Genomic DNA, 20613 nt, shown 5'->3' on the forward strand with positions numbered 1-20613 from the left:
ACAAACTAATTCTCAGGGCAGATATAAACTGTCCTATATCTTCTCCCTGTGTGTACAATTAAACCATGCTGGAGTTATGGCACCTTGACATGCCATTAAGTAGCCTTGAAAAGTATGTTTCTATAGGTTTGAACCATAGAGATACACAACGATAGTCTTGGTATGACTACATTAAAACTTTATACAAGCAAGATACGTTGTACAAAATGTTTTCCACGTCAAACAAAAAGATGTGTGTGTCTATGTGTGTGTACTACATCTGTGTCTGTGGACACATGGCTCACTAGAGGTGGACTCCGAATATGTCCCTCAGGAGGTCAGTATCTTATTTTTTTTTGTTTGATCGAATCACACCTGTTGTCTCCATCTGCACCACGGGGGAAGAGCGAGTTCAGCAGAAACACACAACAGGAAATCTCCAACTGACACTAGTCTTCCCAGCCGCCGCCAGCTAGGGCCACGACAGATGTTCCTCTCGCAAATCTCTCCCTCCCCCCACTTCCCTTCAAGCATCCCATCCAGATCCCCCATCTCCATCATCATCTCAGCTCTTATCTCTCCCTCTTCAACTCCTTGTTGTATCTAGACTTATTCCTTCCTTATTCCGTCTTCTCCTCCATTTCCCCCCCTCTCTCACTTTTCTACCTCCTCTCACTCTCCATCTCTCTCCATCTCTCTCACTCTCCCCTATCTTGTCTCCTGCTATCATGCCTCTCTCTCTAGATGGATATTTGGGGGGATATGTATCAGTGAGTGAGTCATATTGCAGTCATAGAGGTGCCTCTTCTAACCGCTTCCATGTGTACTCCGCTCTGATTGGGCGACCTAACCCAATCATGAACCCTGACCTCTGGTCCAATCACAGAGCTTTCCAGGGCAGCTGGCATACCGACTCTCTCTGCTGGCTTAATCTGCATCTCCAGTTACTCAGAGGGCCAATCCATTCCAGTTGTTTTAAAGCCAATGGCTCATGTCCTTTCAAACCAACGGTTCATGCCTCAATGTACTTACAGTTAGACGACCACTGATAAAAGTGCTCATTCTGAATGATAAGGGGTGGTTTCTAGTATTGTTATATCACCAGCCCAAATGTTCAACATCGTTGCCATGCAAATGAATATGGCGCAGGCTGTTTTCTGAATAGCTTCATAGCTGAATAGTTTTTAGCTTCCTCTCACCTCTTACCAAGCTGCAGTCGAAACAGCAGCACTCCTGTGTCCCGTGTGTATCTTGGTTTGTGATCAGAGCCAGGAAGTTGTGATCTGAATGGTACACGGCCCATTTAGTTTGTGTTTGAGTGAGGATCCCTGGCTTGAATGGAATGAATGGTTTCCATGTTGTTACTGCGACAGCCGTAATCAGAGAATTGTACGTTCTCTGGGGATAGAATATCAAGATTGCATGTAAATAGGCCCTTAGGTGCAGGGATATACACATTCACACACACACACACACACACACACACACGCACACACACACACACACACACACACACACACACACACACCCACGCACACGCACAGAAAAACCACACACCAGGGCGAAACTGTACTAGAGGTTAGACAGGAAGGAAGCTTTCGGATGAATGTTATGAAAACAGCTCTCTGGACCATAGTAACTCTGCTGGTGGAAAGAAAGAAACTTGCGTTTAACTAAATACTTTCTGATTCACCATCATTCATTCATTCTCGCTCTTTTCGCCCTATTTATATGAAATGTGATCGACTTTATCTATTACCAATTCTGGGAATATTTTTTTCCGATTTTATGCCTTCTCCTTTAAAAGAGATTTTCTCCATTTACAATCCATTATTTTGCGCATACAGATATGTTCTTGTGAACGAGGTTCACACAAACCAACACAATATTTGGTCCTTCAATCTCTTGTATTTTTGTGGTGCATATATCACATATAAGAAGGAAACTACATGGAAAGTAATTGTATTGCTTGTATCCAACGGGGATCTGCTCATAGAGATGTGAGTTCTGGGCTCAATGTTGTTCTGGCTTGGTCATCTTTCCCCTGGGTAGTGTTGGTCCCGGCATGAGTCACCAGCATGGTGTGTGTGTGTGTGTGTGTGTGTGTGTGTGTGTGTGTGTGTGTGTGTGTGTGTGTGTGAGACAGAGACACAGACGTGTACACCACAGGCCACACACAATCGAACCCGCTCCTGCCTTCTATCCAACTGAGACAAAGCAGTGGGGGTGAGAGCGCATATGGAGAAACACACACACACACACACACACACACACATACACACACACACAGACTCACAAGTAAATTAAACCCCTCTCTGTCTTGCCCAAAAACACACACACACTCACACACTCACACACTCGATCCTACCCATTCAACAAAAATAAACATGGCTAATATTTAGTTTGGAAATCCTACACACTCTACTCAATATGAAGAGCTTAGAAATTAAGCCGCACCACAGAACAAGTCCACACAGTCTTCTACTCCTTTACGTCCACATGGGCAGCCACAGCCGTATCCCCATTGACTGTCTTTGAATGAGGGGCGTGGCCACAAAATGGCTGCTATCCACTGAGGGCGGGTCACATGACTGTGTGTGGGCGTGGCCAGTGGAGCAGCTCTGCAGCCGGGCCAGCTGTAGCTGTGATTGAGGGAGGAAGAAGGAGAGGGAAAGAGGAAAAGGAAGGAAAAGAAAGACAAGAACACAGGGAAGGGTTGGGTGAGTTGTCGTTTTTTATGTTCTCGGTGTTTCCGTTGTGTCAGAGTGTGTCAGTGGGTCACGTTTGGCCGCTCTGTGTGTGCGTGCATTGTTGTTGAAGAGTTTGTGTGTGCTGTTGTAAAGGGCTGAGAAGTAACTGAAGGTTTGCCTGAGAGAGAAAGAGACAACCCGTGTGTGTGTGTGTGTGTGTGTGTGTGTGTGTGTGTGTGTGTGTGTGTGTGTGTGTGTGTGTGTGTGTGTGTGTGTGTGTGTGTGTGTAATTTATCTTGTAGACCTTGTCCTTTTCTCATGTCTTCTCGTCTCCCCCTCTTATCCTTCTCCCTGTCTCCAACTTCTTTGTTAAACCGTCTGGGAAAGTTTTGGGGGGGTGGGGGGTCCCACCCCCTCCCCACACACACACACACACACACACACACACACACACACACACACACACACACACAGACTGAAAACGACGCACACTTCCTCTCTCTCTCTCCCACCAACTCTTCTCTTCTGTTCTTATCCCCCCCCCCCCCCGCTCCACAATGTGCATGAACGATCCATCCCATATTATGGAGGCCAGCGTTGACCAATCAGAATGCAGCTAATGACTTAACCCTTCTGGTTGTTTCATGCTCTCATGAGGCTCTGGCCAATTTTGACTTAGCTGCTCTGCATTTAGCCTCACCTATCACCATGTGAGCTATGAGAGGGGGTTTCCTATTCACATCGGACTATTAGACATTTCAGCACACTAGCCAAGCTTATTTCTTTGGGGGTTTACATAATGAAATGTTGGCAATCCCTTCCATTGGATCTCCACAGAGCTAACCCGGTTCAGCGCGAGTTAAGAGATACACAGGCCATGCACTTCAGTCTCCAAGCTTGTCCCTCTCCGCCGCCATGGACTCAACTTCGTCATGAGTTTATTGAATTGGATTTGGGTAGAGAAAGATCAAGTAGGATCAAGTTCTTTGAGAGTTTAGTGTACATTTGACCCTCTTGGAAAACATTTGGGCATCAGCCAGTTTGAGTTCAGTTCAGTTATCACATGGTTTCATATGAGCCAGAATACATTTGGTTGTATTTAAACATTGATTATTGTGTTGCAAGAGGTCAACCACACAAATCATGGTGGTTGTTTTCATGAAAAAACTATTTTCTGAACAAAGTAGGCCTACCAACATGTGAGGTCTCCGTGTCTTCTGCTCTATTTGATGACTAACGTCTCCATGCAACAGCTGACCTCCGAGATCCGGCCCATGTGTTGGTCTTGAGGCTTGTAGCGGATGCACACATCTTCCCTTTCTTAGTCTCAAGGGATCGGCTCTCAAGAACAAATTCATTTGTTTTGCATTTGGATGTCTGCTGTTCAATGAGAAACATTTTCATGGCCTGTTAAATGTTAATTTCTCACAGTAAGTCTGTGAGCAGTGTGTGCATACTGGGACTGGTGGTTTTACCACAGGTTGTTAATGGTTGTGTTTAACGTTGTTAATGCTACCACGTGTTGGGGGAAGCAGTTCATTCTGGATTGTCTGAGATCACAACAGGGGGTATGCTAACCCACCAAGCCACTGTCATTTAATCAGATTAGCTACCTGGTAATTAACACTTCAATGACTGAAACTAAACTCTGCCTGGGGATCGTTACAGGGCCATTCTGACATGGATTACTGGATCTATTGTAGATCATCAAGGCATCATACCACAATTAACATGTCTAAGTACCATAGTCTAGCATAGTAGTCACCTAGCGAGGCTTTAATATAACCTCAGAATATTACCTTTAGTGTTGCAATAGGTAGACCTACATATTGGCATACTGTCTTTGCACATTTGACATAACATCTCAAATAACTGTCCAATAACAGATCCACAGAGAGAGATGCTCAGAGAAACCTAGTTTTGAGTTACCAACCGTTTACAGTATTCTACAACTGCGTGTGTATGGGTGGCCCATCCCAACCCCTCCTGGAAGAGGCTTTACCCAGCTGGGTGTGTGTTTAAGCATAAGTGGCCACATAGTGCTGTTGCCGGAAGTGCATCCAAAACATCGCTGATCAGCAGCTTCTTTCTGGCTTCTGGGTTCTTTGGAGAGGGGCCTCACTGAATATTCACTATGATGTGCGTGCTTGTCATCAATGGTAACTTTTTTTTATGTTTGAAGTTGATGGCAAATCCTATTGTCTCATTCTGTGTGTGTGTGTGTATGGATTCGCTGATTCACAATTTCTCCCCTTGTAAGACACACACACACACACACACACACACACACACACACACACACACACACACACACACACACACACACACACACACACACACACACACACACACAGAGTAAACTGTGAGGGCTGTTGTTTATGTTTCTCTCTGCATGATACTACTGGGAGTACGATGGAGCAGAGGGAAGGCAGATGTGTCACTTCCTGTCAGAGGTGACAGATTGTTGAAGTATAGGGAAGTCAGGCTGGCTGCGGGGCCGCCGGCTGCCTCCAGGGCCGTGTTTCAGCGCTCCTGCTGTCCTGCCGCTGCAAGGCGCCATGGGTAATTAATGGCGGCGAGTTTGGTCCCTGGAATTTGATGGAATTTCTCGGGGAGGCAATCCTTCAAAGCACCTCACGAGGAATGCACTGTTGGTTGTTATTAGAACCCTTTTGCATTGGTCTTGCATCTCAGATGTCCTCGTAAGAAAAGGAAACTCGAAAGCTGTCTGCAAAAGGATGGCAATGTCATGTCTCACGGTCACTGGTGCTCAAGCACATCTGTAACTCAAAAGGCAGACTCTACCATGACAGAAACTGCATAATGCAGAGACAAGTTCCTTCTTGCTTTCAAATAAAAAAATATCCATGCACATCAATACATTGACAAACAAACGGCAGTGCTCTCGGTTACACTTGTTGTTTTAATGCAACCTGTATCATCCGATCAGGTCAGATGCATTTACTGTCAGCCCTGTCCAGTCCCAGATCGTGTCTTAGGCACATTTAGATCCATTGAGCTGGACTTGTGTTTTTCAATCTCTGGTAAACGAAGGTACTGCCGATATTAACCCCCAAAAAAAGGATGTCTTGATCATTGTTATTTCAAAAATAGTGTCTCTCTGAGCATTCCATCGTATCTTTTCCATTGTAATGTTTTGAAGTTTTAAGTAGTTTTTTTTACAAAGGGACCAAATATATGTATGAACTTAAAAAAAAAGAAGTAAATATAGATGATTATAGCCGTAGGCTAATTTCCATCCTTAGTCCCTGACTGGAAGATGGTCCCTAAATAAATTAAAAATAAAACAGAATTTTCCAGTGATGTTTTAATTAATTTGTGTTTGCTAAATAAACACACTGGGAGCATAGGCAGCGTTGCTGACTTTGTCTTTCCACTGTTTACTGCCCATGGCCATGGTTCAGATTCTGTATGTTTATTTATCAACAAATTTTTCAACATTTTCCTCTAAGGTGGTCCGGAAAAGATATGGATGCCTATTTAATGGTACAAATAAAGTCAAAGGTTGGGAACTAATGAGTTTGACCATGTCCCAAGGCGGTCAGGCTCGTATTCTGATCCGGTTGCATAAATTTGTGGTCAGCAATCTGGGCACAACGTTGGCAGGCTACGTCATTAAAACCACTCCCCATGCCTACAACAGCACCACCCGGATTCTCCTCTGTCTCCTGGGCAGGTATACACAGCCATACATACTGGGACTCTCCTTCAGCCTACTGATTGGCAGAAGTAGTTGTGTACCTGTGTCTATGGATAGCTGTACCTATCACTAGGGTAGAGTTAATGTACCAAACCAACATTGTACTATTGGCATGAATGAATGATGGACACTGTACTCCTTTTCATTCCTGTGTATGGAGGGCTGTGTCTCCGAGCCACACGATGAGGAAAACCACTGTGAGTACTATTACTCAACATGTATATACTCCTCCAGTTTTTCCGGGGATCAGAACCTGGGATTTCGAGGCCTTGCCCTTCTGGCCAGGGACCCGAGCAGCACAGGAAACGTCCATAGCCCACGGGGCCATTGTGAATGCAACCATTGTAGTCGCATCAGGATGGATGGACCACAGGGCCTCAGCTGATCCATAGTGCTTTAGGCCTGAAAAGCAGCTTCACTTAGAGGTTGACGGGTGGAGGAGAGAGAACCATCCAGTCTCTCACTTTCCTTTATCATTTTCTGACCAATGAACAGAAGCCCTGGATCTTGGTTAGAGATATGACGGTGGTTGGTTTGATGCAAACTCAATTTAGAAAAGAGAACCAAACCATCTTAACATATAGGGAAGTACTTAAAATGTGTTGCTCCTATCTCAGAGATCACAGTTCCTGGATTTCTACAGCTTTCAGCCTTTGTTGCAAATACTAATAATAATATCAATACCAAATTAGCTCAGGTTTACAATGTATTGTCAGCTGACACATTTATCTTATTAACAAGACCTTGACATTATACCAACCACTTTTAGACACTGGTTAAATAATAACCCAACATCTGCAAACTATTTCCCCCTATCCTTAAGCTACCAATTGAGGTCTGACAAAGATACTAATTTGACTTCAAGTTTACAGTTCTTTTGTGTTTAGGAAGACTGTTAGTAGGCCCCATTGTAGTTATCTATTTCCAAACTAAAAATGGGTGAACTAATAGAGAGACAGTAGAACTTGGAGATTCAGTGTATTATGTGTGCAGCTGCTAAATTGCTGTGTTCCACATCTGCGCAGAAATTGTTTTTAATCTTGTGGGCTTTCAGCTTTTTAGTTCTGCATATTAATATGCCCCCGTGTTCGATTGGGTGTTGAAACATTTAAGACTGTCATTACATTACTTCTTACTTAGTGGTTGTGTGATTTACAATTGTATGGTTTATTCATTGTCTTCTTGCAGTTCATTATACGCTGCAGCTGTGGCCTGACCTTCTAGTTTTCCCCCGTGTTGTTTCCCAGAATGCCTTGGGGGCCTTGAGTTATAGTGTTTTCATTGGTTGGCCAGCAGTATGACTGGCTGCCATGGAACTCACCACCAAGACCGACCATGGCTCCATACTCGTTAGCTGCTCTGGTCTGGTCTCCTCTCTCCCTCCTCTCCCTTTGTTCCAGTGTAGTATTGACATTCCCTCAGCCCCAAACTAACTCGGCATCATAGCCTACCAAACTTTTCTCAATTGTCTTTCACTCTTGCAATTTCCTTTCTCCTCAAGCCTGTCCAATAAACCTAGGTAACTTCATTATTGATATTTATTTATGTGTACCTACCTCACCTGCAGATTCCTTCTCCTTCGCTTTGGCTCTGGCTCTGGCTCTGGCCCTCTCTCTCCCCCTGTCCCTCTCTCTCTGAGTTGTGTATTGGAACAGGTCGTTATCAGGGCATCCAGCAGTTTCCATGTGGAAGGCTGTGTTTCAGCCCGGGCCAGAGCACCATCTGCTTTCCAAGCTGTTAGGCCGCGGGTCGCATTCTCAGGGGGACCAGATGAGTGACGGGACTGAAGGATGGAGAATGCTAGTAGCATTCTTTATGTTCGCTTTTGATGTTCCATCGTGTGCATATGTGTGTGAAATGGAAACATTGAGGGAAGGATGCATTCAAACACATACATGTATATGTGTAAACACAAACACAAACAGCGCTGGGGAGCCAATATAATTGCAAAAGCAGACTATAAGTAAGGGACTGTCCGTCGTATCATGACTCGAACAAGGCTGTGGGGAGGCGATGTTGCCTGTTCTAATAGCTTTAACTATATAGGATGGGTGGCTGGATTAGCAGCCTGCGTTCTCCAATAGCTTTTAAGATGGAGAAACCAGCCTTTCTGGCCTCCGTAATGTAATCCATTTTCAAAACAAAACAGTTGTGCACGTAAACAGTGGTAAATCTTGCTGGAAAAGAAGGCCCCAACAGTGTTATCAATATCCTTTTTGTTGGAATGTTGTTGCTGCCTTTTTTTTAGAGGTTCCTCAGTATCTGAAATGTGACAAAGATAGCCTCAACAAAGAAAACCTTGGATCCTGCCTAACAGAGCAGCTTGTTATGCACCACATCACTCATCAAACACCCAATTCACCAAGTGCGGGCCATCAGAGCCAAATTACAGGTTGTGTGTGCAATGCATAATTGCTGCTTCTCTCTCCCTCTCTGGTGTCTCGCCACCCCCTACCACTATCCCCCTCTGGGATGTTTCGGCATCCTGGTATTGTAGCAGAACTGAACTATGAGCTATTAAACAGAGACACGGCAGATTCTTCTTCTGCTGTATTTCTTGGCTCTGGCTGGATTAGTAGCTTCAAACGAGCATGTAAGAGGAAATCCAGGGCAGGATTATGATTGATTTAGCAGAACGGTGTTGACTTGGGAACCCCTCTGTGTCTTGGAGTTTGATGATTGCAAAACCCAGTTGTTCTTGGTAGCAGCACTTCATACTCTGAACACCCAGGTAGAATTAATAATATTTGAAGTATTGCAGATTAGGCCGCATTATTTTCTGCAGTAGATTATATTTTAACAAACATGGCAGTAACTCTTTATCCAAACCAAGTTATGCCTTTAGCGTGACATATTAGGGGATTGGTTTGATACTTTTGTCTTTTTACAGATACTATATGATTAAACGGTTCTTGAGTTTTACTCTGATAAAGTATGTTAGTGATTAAGACTGCATCAAATTAGGAGGAAAGTAAACCGCCTTGTCTTCTAGCCTTCTAGCCCTGATCCGATACAAACAGGAAACAGGAAACTAGACAATTCTCTTGAAACCACAAGCAAAAGGGCTGTTTGTTTTTTTTATATCTGAAACACAAATATATAATTTTCCTCGCACAAAATGTAAAACACAATTTCTAATGCGTTTCTAATATAGAAATGGACACAAACAAACACCAACTTCTCTTGTGGTACTGGACATCAAGGCATAACGTACCTTGACTCCAGGACCTACGTATGTTGTACAATGTCCATCTTGTCCTTCCATCCATAATGCACGAACGCACCGTGTTCTCCTTCCAACATGTCCATATAAGGACATATTAGGACCAACATGACGCTTCCAGTCAACTGTTACTATCCCTTCTTTGAACGCACCTGCCATACTTGGGAGGGGGGGTTGACCTAGCGGGATCTATCCAGTCACGCGCAGAGATGCAGCGTGTTTGATCCACTCTGATCATGGAGGAATTGAGCTAACCCATGTGCCCTTAGTCCACCACGTTGTCCATTTTCACATTCCTCTTCTTTGGACAAAAAGACACAGAAACAAGCACAAATCAGTGATGTGTTCCTTGAGTTTGAGTTGTGTTTGCACTGGATCTCCATTCTGTTTGGAAACGAGTGAGTTGGAACGAGGGCTTGAATATCTGAGAGTCCCGCTCAGTTTGGTTACGGCACCTGTTGGCCAACTTTCCCCTGCTGCTCCTTGGATTTGTTTTTCATTAGACGGGACAATGCACGCCATCCATCGGCTCGCCGGCCGAGGGACGCCTTGGCTGCCCTGTCCAGAACACAGATGTTGGAATTCGTTGTTCTTTATTTCATATTCCTTCCCTAAAAAACTTTTCTCACAGAGTGACTTCTTTGCCCCTCTGCTCGGAGAGATGGATGGTCGCAGCCAAATTCAACCGTAATTTGCCCTGCAAACAAGAGGGAATGAAAGAGCTATGAATATTATTCAGAGTCATCCACTACCCGTTCCTTCTAATGAGGTTCTTCCTAATGCGGTTCCTCATCCGGAAAGGTAGCTCTGTGGCAAAGGTCATTAGAGCTTTTGTGCGGGGACATAGAAAAATGCTTGGCTTCATTTGTGAGTCATAAAGATAAAGACTCTTGAGCGGCGGTTGGAAAAGCGGCTGCTAATGTTGTCCCGTGTGTGTATAGGTCAGACAAATAAAACTGGTTATAAACACCAAACGTGTGTGGGGAAGTGTTTGTAGTTGAAGTTTGTGGTATAGAACAATTGTGTGACTGTGTGTGTGTTATTCAACAACACCATATGGCCAGGCCTGGCTTTGGTTCACACTACATGAGGCAGTTTGGACTCCGGTGGCCAGCGTCTTAATATATTAGACCAAATCTCTACTTTGTAAAACAGATAAAGTACAAGGGCTCGATGTTCAGTAAAACCAAGGGATACTTCTTGCCCTACCTCACAGAGCCATCATCTGCATTCGCTCCATTTGTAGGACCATCTGGAGGGCCAAGAACAACACTCCCACTTCTTCATCTACATTGTGTAGTTGGTACACCCTACACTATTAAGGTGAACTCAGAACGGAGGGTCAGTGGCGGGGGTCAGGGGTAGGTGAAATATCAGGATTGGTCTAAAGACCTCCATCCTCTCTGATCGGCCACCTGACCCGACCAAACCAACAGCCCCCTCGTTCTGCCTTTTACTGAAGGTATCAGTGAGAGCAGTTGGCCTTGGATGAGAGTTAAAAGGACTTCATGCTAAAAGGACATCATGTCATGTAAATGTGTGTGCTTCTTCGATTGCCTTCGATAAATGGCATTATTAAAGTGAAGCACGCTCTTCTGGGCTTCTCCCAGAAGAGCTTAATGTTGCAGCGGTGGATCTGCCCTACTGTATGTTTAACATCAAGAATTGAATGATGAATAATGAACATAAATGGATAATGGGCTTCCTCTCTGGTCAAGGGAGTAGCTTCCAAAAACAAAACTTGATAGTCTCCTCCGTTGGGCATGGGTAGACGTAGACGTTTTCCCTTGTTCTCAGACGGTCTTAGGAGAGTTTAGCTAATCCATCTTCTTTAACATCCAGTTGTTGTTAGCCAAGCCGCATGTGCCTACAGGATTGCACTTAATCAATAAGTAGGCAGAGAGTGATGTGGGAAATGGAAAGCCAGATTTCAAGAGGGCTAAGAACAGGACAAGACGCTCTATATTGAGCCGGAAACCTCTTGTCTGGCTCTATTGGACTGGGGAACCCTTCCATTTAGAGACTTAAGCCGCTTAGGTATTTAAACAAATCTCTAACTGGGAATTAACTTGCTGATATGTGTAGAAGAGAACATATTGTATTGCTTGCAGTATGATGATAGTGCAGGTGCAGCTGTCTTTGCTAATGTATCAAATCACAGGCATCATGAGCCAGCAGCACTCAATCTTTGACGTCATGGTCGGTCCTCGACATCGACCGTGTGCTATAGATAGAAGCTGTGTGTGTGTGCCTGTGTCCGTGTGTGTCTAATGGCTTTTTACAGGTATCTGGGACCTAGTGGCTACGGATCCTTGTTAGACTCTAAAGTTAACGGCTTCCAAAGGGGAAGTGCTATAAACTGTAGTACTTTTTTTAGCACCACTTTTCAAAGCACCAAGTCTCAAAGAGCCAAAGAGGTGTGGCTTTAACTTGTGTCAGGTCTGTATTTTCTGTCATAGTAAAAATGGGGGAAATTGCTACTCTGGGAAACGGATCTCTTAGCTGCCACCAAACTCTCTCTTTCTCTCCTGTCTTTCATTTTTTTATTCTCCAACTTGTCTACCTGACTCGTCTATTCTACATTTTACGTTACGGTATATACATAAATGTACAAGAGGCCTTGATCAAAGATGTCTGCGTAGTCTGAGTGAAAACCCCTGAATAAAAGTTAACAATGCTTTGTTTTATGTATTTAACAAGTTCAGGCTTCCCTCAGCACATGATACGGCCTTGCTGGCATTTTGTATTATTTTTGTTTGGAAAGTAAATTATGAAACTTAATGGACCCCAAAAGGGAGCCTAGAGGGATGCCCATTCTAGGATAATTCAATTGAAGCTAAAGTAGTAACACAAAGGATCTGTTTGTCTATTGTGTATTGTGGTGATGCCTTATGTCGTCTAGTCTAGGTCATGTGCTAGTGTTGTGGTTTCTGTGTTTCCGCACCTTTTATGTGAAAGGTGGCGTGCACTTAAATAATGATCCTGAAACTCATATTACAACTGTATTTTACTCAGTTTTCTTGCATGTTTTTAATCTCATGTGAATCACGCTAGACTCTCCTCATGACGAGACATGTCATTTCAGAGGGAACAGTTGAAAAGAAACCAATTTTTGCATGAGAAGCAAGCGGAATGACCTCACTGCTATGCTGTTTAATGAGCAGTCAATATTCTTCTGTTACGCCAAATAACAGCTTGGAAGGTTTCCATAAAAACAACAACCAGGCAGCTGCATTTAGAGACGGTGACTCTATTCCATTCATGATAAACGATAGCAGTGCAAAATATACTCTCAAAACAAGGGTGCGAAAAACTCAGTCTCCACCCACACTCCAGTTGGTGTCTGTTAAACCCAAAGTAACACATCTAGGACTAGGTTTAGTGTCACTTCCTCAAGGCAGACCACTGTTACCCTGCGTTAAGAAGAAGTCCCCTTACTCACACGGTCATCCCATTCCACCAGAGGTAAGATGGCAGGAGTTGTAAACGATAATGGCTTGTAACAATAGAGATTTATTTTGAAATCCTGGGTTCCTCTTTTGACCTATTAAAAAAATGACTCACTGTCTTTATGGCATTGTTTTGTACGCTAAATAATGGGCAATACGATGGCAAATCTGTCGGATGGGTTTGACCAAACAGATGCGCGTGGAATGCAGTGGGAAGGGATGCTGTTGTTGAGGGGTGGTGGCAGGCAGGAGGTCAGAAAGCCGATATGGCATTTCTTTTTCTTTGTAATAGTTACTTTGTGGTAAAGAAAAATGTAGCTTGCCATCAATTTGAGTAGCTGGTAGTTGTCTGTCTGTGTGTGAATAGGATTCTCCAGTTAAAGTGTGGATGATAGACTATCTTATTTTTGGAGTGGTTCTCATTAAAGGACAGTTCTAGGTCTGTATCTGCTTTCAGGAAATGAACCCTCTAGCTTAGTATCTGTGATAATCGTCCTACATATCTTCTCACATCCTGCCATATACCCCTCCCCCCATGAAAGTATTTTTTGCCAAATATGCCCCCCCCCCCATGATAGACTTGTTGCCAAATATGCCCCCCCCCATGATAGTCTTGTTGCCAAATATGCCCCCCCCCCATGATAGTCTTGTTGCCAAATATGCCCCCCCCATGAAAGGCTTTCAAAGAGGCATGGTTTAAAATCGTATACATCCAATGCACATTGAGTTTTTTTAAGAATCATTTTTTAATTATACATGAAGATACAGTGAGTTAAACAGGAAGGTATGCGAGAGAGAGAGAGGGAAGGACATGCAGCAATTGACAATGGCCAGGATCAAAGCAGGGTACCTTCTGTCAGGATTGAGTCTTAAGGGTCCGCGCTCTGCCCGGCGAGGCCCTGGAGCCACCTCTTTAGGGCCGTTTACCACGTTTCTATAAAGCCCACATGCTCCGACTGCAGGGGAAATGGCGTTGGAGTAGTAAGTGAATTATTATACAGTGACCTCATGATGAGATGGCCTAGCACACAGTATTTCCCCTCGTGCCCCCTGTCCTCTCGTCAAGTAAGCTCTTAACGTTAATATAAAGGGCTATGGGCTAGCCAAGGCCCTCCCCTCCTTCCCTTATGATGGCTTCAAAATGTACACTAGGCTCTTCAGCCCGGGGGGGGGGGAAACATGTAGCACATATGTCCACTGGATTCCTTGCAAAACTTTTTTTTTACATGTATTGTATAATATTTTACTAAAGGTAAACTAAAAGCAATAATTCTCTGTACGTTTGAGTAAAAGCACAATTGAGTACATCTACAAATGAAATGGACCACCTTTAGTTCTGGATGCCTCCCTCACAAGTCCACTTTTGCGCCACCATGAAGCACACTCAGACCATGGGGGGCATCTGTGACAGGCTTTAGGCAGTGTTGCGATGTGTGGCTGTTTTAAGCTGTGTTGGCTCCCTCCCCTGGGCTTCTACTGAATGGAGCCACTCGATGGTCCGCACCTGCAGCCTGTTGGTGCGAAGCCTCTGGTAGATCAGATTTTAAAGGGTTGGGGAAACTACAGTAGGACCGCAGGCATGCGGAGGTATCAAGTAATCAAGTCATACTTTAGAAGCCTTTTGTTAAAAAACCTTGGGTTCTGTGTGTTTGTTCATTTTCTTCTCATGCTTGTGTTTTTGCTTTTTCTTTTCTGTTATTTTGAAATAAACTGACAAGAGCCCACTTCCAGTCCTGCAAGCTGCTTGTCCTATTTAAATAAATCAAACACAAAGACTTAACACCACCGTTACTTCTGCCTCAGGGTCAGAGGTCAATCCGAGCCACAGCAACATGACGGACTCCGCCAAGCTTCACCAGCCCCACCCTCCCCCCAAGGGGGAGCGGAGCCACGCCGGCGACTTCAGCTACGTTGGCATCGACGCCATCTTGGAGCAGATGAGGAGGAAGGCCATGAAGCAGGGCTTTGAGCTCAACATCATGGTGGTTGGTGAGTTGGATGGTCATCACCTCGAACATAAACGACATCATCCGTACACTCATGCCCAAGAGGCCTTTATCGTAGAAGTATTCATAGCCTGCTGGAAACAGGTGTAGCTCATTAAGTTAATTATGGGTCTATAGGCGACGTGCTAGAGTCCATGATTAGTGTGATGAGATACCTCAACCTCGACTAGTACACCTCTGTGATGAAGGCCCAGCAAGAACTTCCATGCATTTATATTTAACATTTAGAATTATGGACACGCATCTCGGCGCCAAGGTATATTATATGAAGACACACAAAAATGTGTGTGTGTGTGTGTGTGTGTGTGTGTGTATGTGTTCCTCCATGAGTTGTTTTTGCTAACAACAGCATGAAGCTTCTCTCGCACATAACCCCCTCAACCCTTCCTCCTTGAGAGGATAAAGGCGGGTGTTCAGACTAAATGTTGTTGGTGATGATGATGGTATAGGTATCACCATAATTCTGACAAGCTAAAGTATGCCACACGCTAGACAGGCACACGTAACACTTACACACACTCCAATTACATGCCCCCCACAAGACTCTTACGTGTACGGATGGCTGCATGTGTACGCACGCACACACGCACACACACACACACACACACACACACACACACACACACACACAAACCCCTATCCCCTCCACAAAGGAATCCACTCATCAATAATTTACCTACCCTATGTACCAAAAATACATTATACATCCAACAATATACATTTATTGTCTTCACAACTCAGAGAGAAAGAGACCCTCTCTCTACCTGTGCACCAGTATAAGAGACATTAACTAAGTAAAGCTTGTGTTTCAACGTGAGCAGACACATTGTGTGTGTGATGCACAGGTAGCACAGCATCATGTTTTATGAGGTTCCCTGCAGGGGTACTGTTTTGTTTTGTAGATAGTTTTAGATGATATGTTGGTATGGCACCAAGGATTGATGCCACAGCATGACAACGTTTTGTTGTGAAGATAAATAAGTGCAGAGAATGTGGAGAGGATTGAATGTGCAGCGGTATTTAAAGATGGTAGAGAGTCGATGAGGTGCCTTGGACTTGTGATAATGCACCATTGTTTGCTGGTCTTTTGTCCAGACATGCTTATCTATTTCCCCCAATTCGAGTTGTTGTTAGAAAGTTTTCCAGCAGTACTGACATGTGTCTTCTTGTAGCTCTGATCTCTAGGATAAATATGGCGAGATGGTAAATCTCATGACGGAAAATATGTTTTCTTGCAACAACAAGCACAGTCACATTGATATACTAGCTCACGGAAGACGAAACACTGTTCTTTGTTTGACAAATATAATGTAATATAATGCAATTAAATGTAATATAATAACCAGAGATTAGGTGGCCCAGTGACATTTCGTGACAAATTGCCATTAATCAATTAGCTTTTTACTTATTCAAAGATGCCAATAGAGTAAAATTTGTAAATGTCACACTGCTTTAATTAACCGGCTGCTATATAAAAGCCATCATCTACAACCTGACTGCCTATTTCAACGCTTTCAATTTCAGAGTTACAGCCGGGTCGTAGTGGAAGTTTAATTAAATTCAGAGTACAACATTTTCAATACAATTCCAACCTGCAAGTCCCTCCTATAACACCCATATGTAAGATCTTAAGTCTCTCCCCTCTCCAACTCAACACGTCAACACTGACTCTCTTGAAGGTGTCGACAACAACTTCCGTTTAAAATACATATTTCGCAAATCCATATAAAGCCTTCCTCCCCATAGTCAGACCCCCGTAGACTGTTGCCTGTACTTGAATGTTTATCGGCGCTCACATCCCACGCCTCCACATCCAGAAGGTCAAATCTAACATCGGTGAACAAATGGTTACGCATTTTCTGTACATGTTTGTCTGGTACCTCGTCCCATGGGAAGTAGAGGTTTATTTGCGGAACGTCACTGGGGCTTGGTTTCCATGACACCTAGTGGCCTCTTGAAATCCAAGCTAGGTGTCGGACAAATTCTATCTCCACGTACACAGTGTGGGTTCCACGTATGCAGAATAGAGAATATGCTAAGGATTATTTGAATAAAAACTGAAATGAATGAAAAAAAGTTCTGGAGCTAAATAAATAAAATGCAATGCTTCGAGTCTGATGAAGATTGTAATAAATACATCCATAGGCTCGCACTGAGCTGGCTGCAGAAGGTCAGCCAGACAAGGGATTCCAGCTCGCCGTGTCTGCCACCTTAGGGAGACTCCCGGTCAAGTGACCTTCTAAATGGTGTGTGTGTGTGTGTGCGCGTGTGTGTGTGTGTGTGTGTGTGTGTGTGTGGGGGGGGGGGGGGGGGGGGGGGGGGTGAGAAGGCTGGAGAAAGGGCAGCCCTCGATGGCATTTTGGTGGGAATCCACATGCCTTCTGTCAGAGCAGCTGAGTGTGTGTGTTTGTCTGTTAGATTCCCCAGCAGGCTGTGCTCTACAGTTGGCCTGCTGTTGTCCACACTCACTCACTCATACTCTTAACACCTCTCCTATAGGGGGGCGGGGTGGAGAGTTTGGGGATGTTGCAGATTATAGCCCGCACAAATTCAAGTTTGTTGTGTGTTTGTGCAGGGTTAAAATGTTGTATGTACAAGATTCAATTACTATTACGTGTTTTTATGTGGTGCAATTGCAGGGCAGAGTGGCCTGGGGAAGTCCACGCTGATGAACACACTCTTCAAATCCAAGGTGAGCCGCAAGTCGGCGCAACCGAACCCCGAAGAGAAGATCCCCCAGACCATCGAGATCAAGTCCATCAGCCATGGTGGGTCCACTGCTCATCTCTATAAACCCATATGGAGGCAGAATCTGTAGGCAACGGGACAGGCATTTGGTATCTCTGGTTTTGTCTGCATTGTAGCATTCCCCAATGACTTTCCAAACGGGCTTGTTCCATGTAAGTAGTCCGTCGGTGTGTAGAGTAAAACTCTCGGCGCCCATTGGCTATCGTTGGCTGACCCTAACCCTATCGATTAAGCTTTGAGATCTGTGTATAGAGATTAGCCAAAATGTGACTTGGACTGAAGCATCTTCTAAAATATGGTTTTGTTGTGTTTTCTGTGTAGAAACATTAGACTCTGCTACTTGTGATACAATAGGGTTGATCAATGAAATCATCTATCAACTCCATCTCCACTGTTGCGACTCAAGTTCCTAATTGGACTTTAGAGAAAGGCCAGCACACAGAAGAGGAAGTCTTGACATGGATATTAATTTACTGTTTTGCGGCTACACCGAAACCCCAAATGGCCGTTATATGTTGTTGTTCCAGTCTGTTAACGTGCCAACGTCTAGAACTTCAACCCATGTCATAGCATCGTGCTCAAAAAGGACGAAGGTGCTAGTGGATGCTAGTGGGCTTTTTGTCCAGTGGTAAAGGGACTTTAGCTTATGCGAGGACCACCAGATCAGAGGAAGTAAGGAGTGTTTGATTTCTTCTGCGTAGATATCGAGGAGAAGGGCGTCAGGATGAAACTGGCAGTCATCGACACTCCGGGCTTCGGTGACCAGATCAACAATGAAAACTGGTGAGTGGAGGTTACCGTTCTTTACCCAGCCACCGTTCACACGCAGTAGGATATTTTTGAAAGATAGTAAAAATATAGTATTTTCGTCCAATGTGAAAATGTATCTTTTGGAATCTTAGATTTGTCTCCTCATAAAACACTGTGAATGCACTGATAATGAAAAGGGTTATTGCGGTAAAAGCCATGGATTTGATGACAAGGAAACTGCGCATCCATTCACAAATCGAATGCCCTATGCCTGAAATGCTTGCGAAAAGCCTGCAAATCGCTCCCATAAGACAGTAAACGTGTGCATGTAAACATACTGATTGTGCATGGCTCTCAGCCCTGAACTCGATTTACCATGTGCCCCCAGCTGGCAGCCCATCATGAAGTTCATCAATGACCAGTACGAGGCCTACCTGCAGGAGGAGATCAACATCAACAGGAAGAAAAGGATCCCAGACTCCAGGGTCCACTGCTGCATATACTTCATCCCCCCCACCGGACACTGGTGGGTGTTAGGGTTTCTTACGCACGCACGCACGCACGCACGCACGCACGCACGCACGCACGCACGCACGCACGCACGCACGCACGCACGCACGCACGCACGCACGCACGCACGCACGCACGCACGCACAGAATGACCTACATGCATTAGGAGTGAAAGAAAATTGTGCTGTCATTTACAATCTACAAATAACGCTTTCTCAAATGGATTGCACTTCTGGGAATTCCTGACACACACTCTGAGTTCCAAATTTTTTGGAATTTATTTGGAAGTCAGCGTCTCCCTTGAGAGGCGAGGTAACAGTCTTTGTGTATACACAAACTGCCTTCTTTCCCCTCCATTTTCCTCTTTATTTTGTCCGTGAGAATGGTGAAGGATCTTTTAACACCATCAATGTGTTTGTCATCTATTATATGACACATTAATCAGGCTAAGTGAGTGGGCAACGGTTAATAAACAGAGTGGGAATTATAATACTATTCATGTATAAAATCATATTTAGTGAGTTTAAGTTTGGGTGAACGTCTGTTGGACATCAAGGTAACATGTAAAACACGACCACATAACGCATATCGAAAGATATTACTCAGTCATCAGTAACCTGACCTAATAACTTAGCAGTGGCTTCATCAACGTTTCTGATATTTACCGAAATCCAAAACTACAACCGTTTGTCAACACCAAACGTTCTTTACCAAATGTGTGTGTGTGTGTGTGTGTGTGTCGTTTTAGTGCATAATCCAGGCATCTCTCACTCATAATAGAGGCAAATAACCTCCTATAAGAAGCCCTAACCTCAAATTCTCCTGCTTCTCAGGATCATTTATATGCAAATGCATGTGAACACCAACTAGCATTATAAAAACCTGTATATGCTTGTCATGTATTGTGTCATGCACACAATACATTCAAGGGAAGGTTCTTTAGTGGCATCAGGAAGAAACAAACGCACACACACACACACACACAATTATAGTGTGTGGCCGGCTTTAGAGTCCTTTCAATTAAAATGACTTTGTCCAACAGTTGTTCAGCATCTTCTGGCAAGATATAAAATAGGATTCAACCCAGACCGTTCTACCCTCAGCTTAATTTCCACGTCCTTGCTTCCCACTCAGACGTTTTCATAGCTGAGGTCTGAGTGGAAGTTTCCACGGACGTTGTGCCAAAGCCACACTTTTGTGCGGTGCTCGAAACCCCCTCACCACGTGGCTACCAAACACCAGAGACCAGTGGGTTAATGTGCTAGTATCAAACATTCACACATCAACGGGAGAGAACAGTGTTTGTAGGTCGTTGCACTTTTGGGTTAAAAGCCTCTCAAACAATCGTCCTTTTTGGTCTTGTCGTTTCTTTTTGATTAGGTATTTCATTTAAATCAGCATTTTGAGATTCAAGATAAGACGTACTTAAATACAAACCAGTGCTTCACTATATCACAATCTTGGATGACGTTACACTAATCAAGTAAAATAATATTCCACTATCCTTCATAATAACGCAATATAGAAACACCCTGAT

General features: G+C 44.1%; 1 protein-coding gene across 4 annotated transcripts in view; it reads left to right on the forward strand.

Moving 5' to 3' along the window:
* The window catches only part of septin9b (septin 9b), a 53976-nt gene that overhangs the window by 25862 nt on the left and 7501 nt on the right, over positions 1–20613 (forward strand). For 2 of the 4 annotated variants that reach the window (XM_079729582.1, XM_079729581.1), the window contains exons 3-6: positions 14866–15051; positions 17708–17836; positions 18518–18599; positions 18955–19092. In XM_079729582.1, coding sequence (XP_079585708.1) covers positions 14866–15051; positions 17708–17836; positions 18518–18599; positions 18955–19092 — 535 coding nt within the window. Of the gene's footprint in view, positions 1–2603; positions 2700–12958; positions 13079–14865; positions 15052–17707; positions 17837–18517; positions 18600–18954; positions 19093–20613 lie in introns of those variants that run through there. The other 2 variants (XM_079729584.1, XM_079729583.1) reach the window with 2 other exon arrangements.

Source organism: Pollachius pollachius (genome assembly GCF_949987615.1).
Source record: "Pollachius pollachius genome assembly, chromosome: 2".
NCBI classification, from domain to species: Eukaryota; Metazoa; Chordata; class Actinopteri; order Gadiformes; family Gadidae; genus Pollachius; species Pollachius pollachius.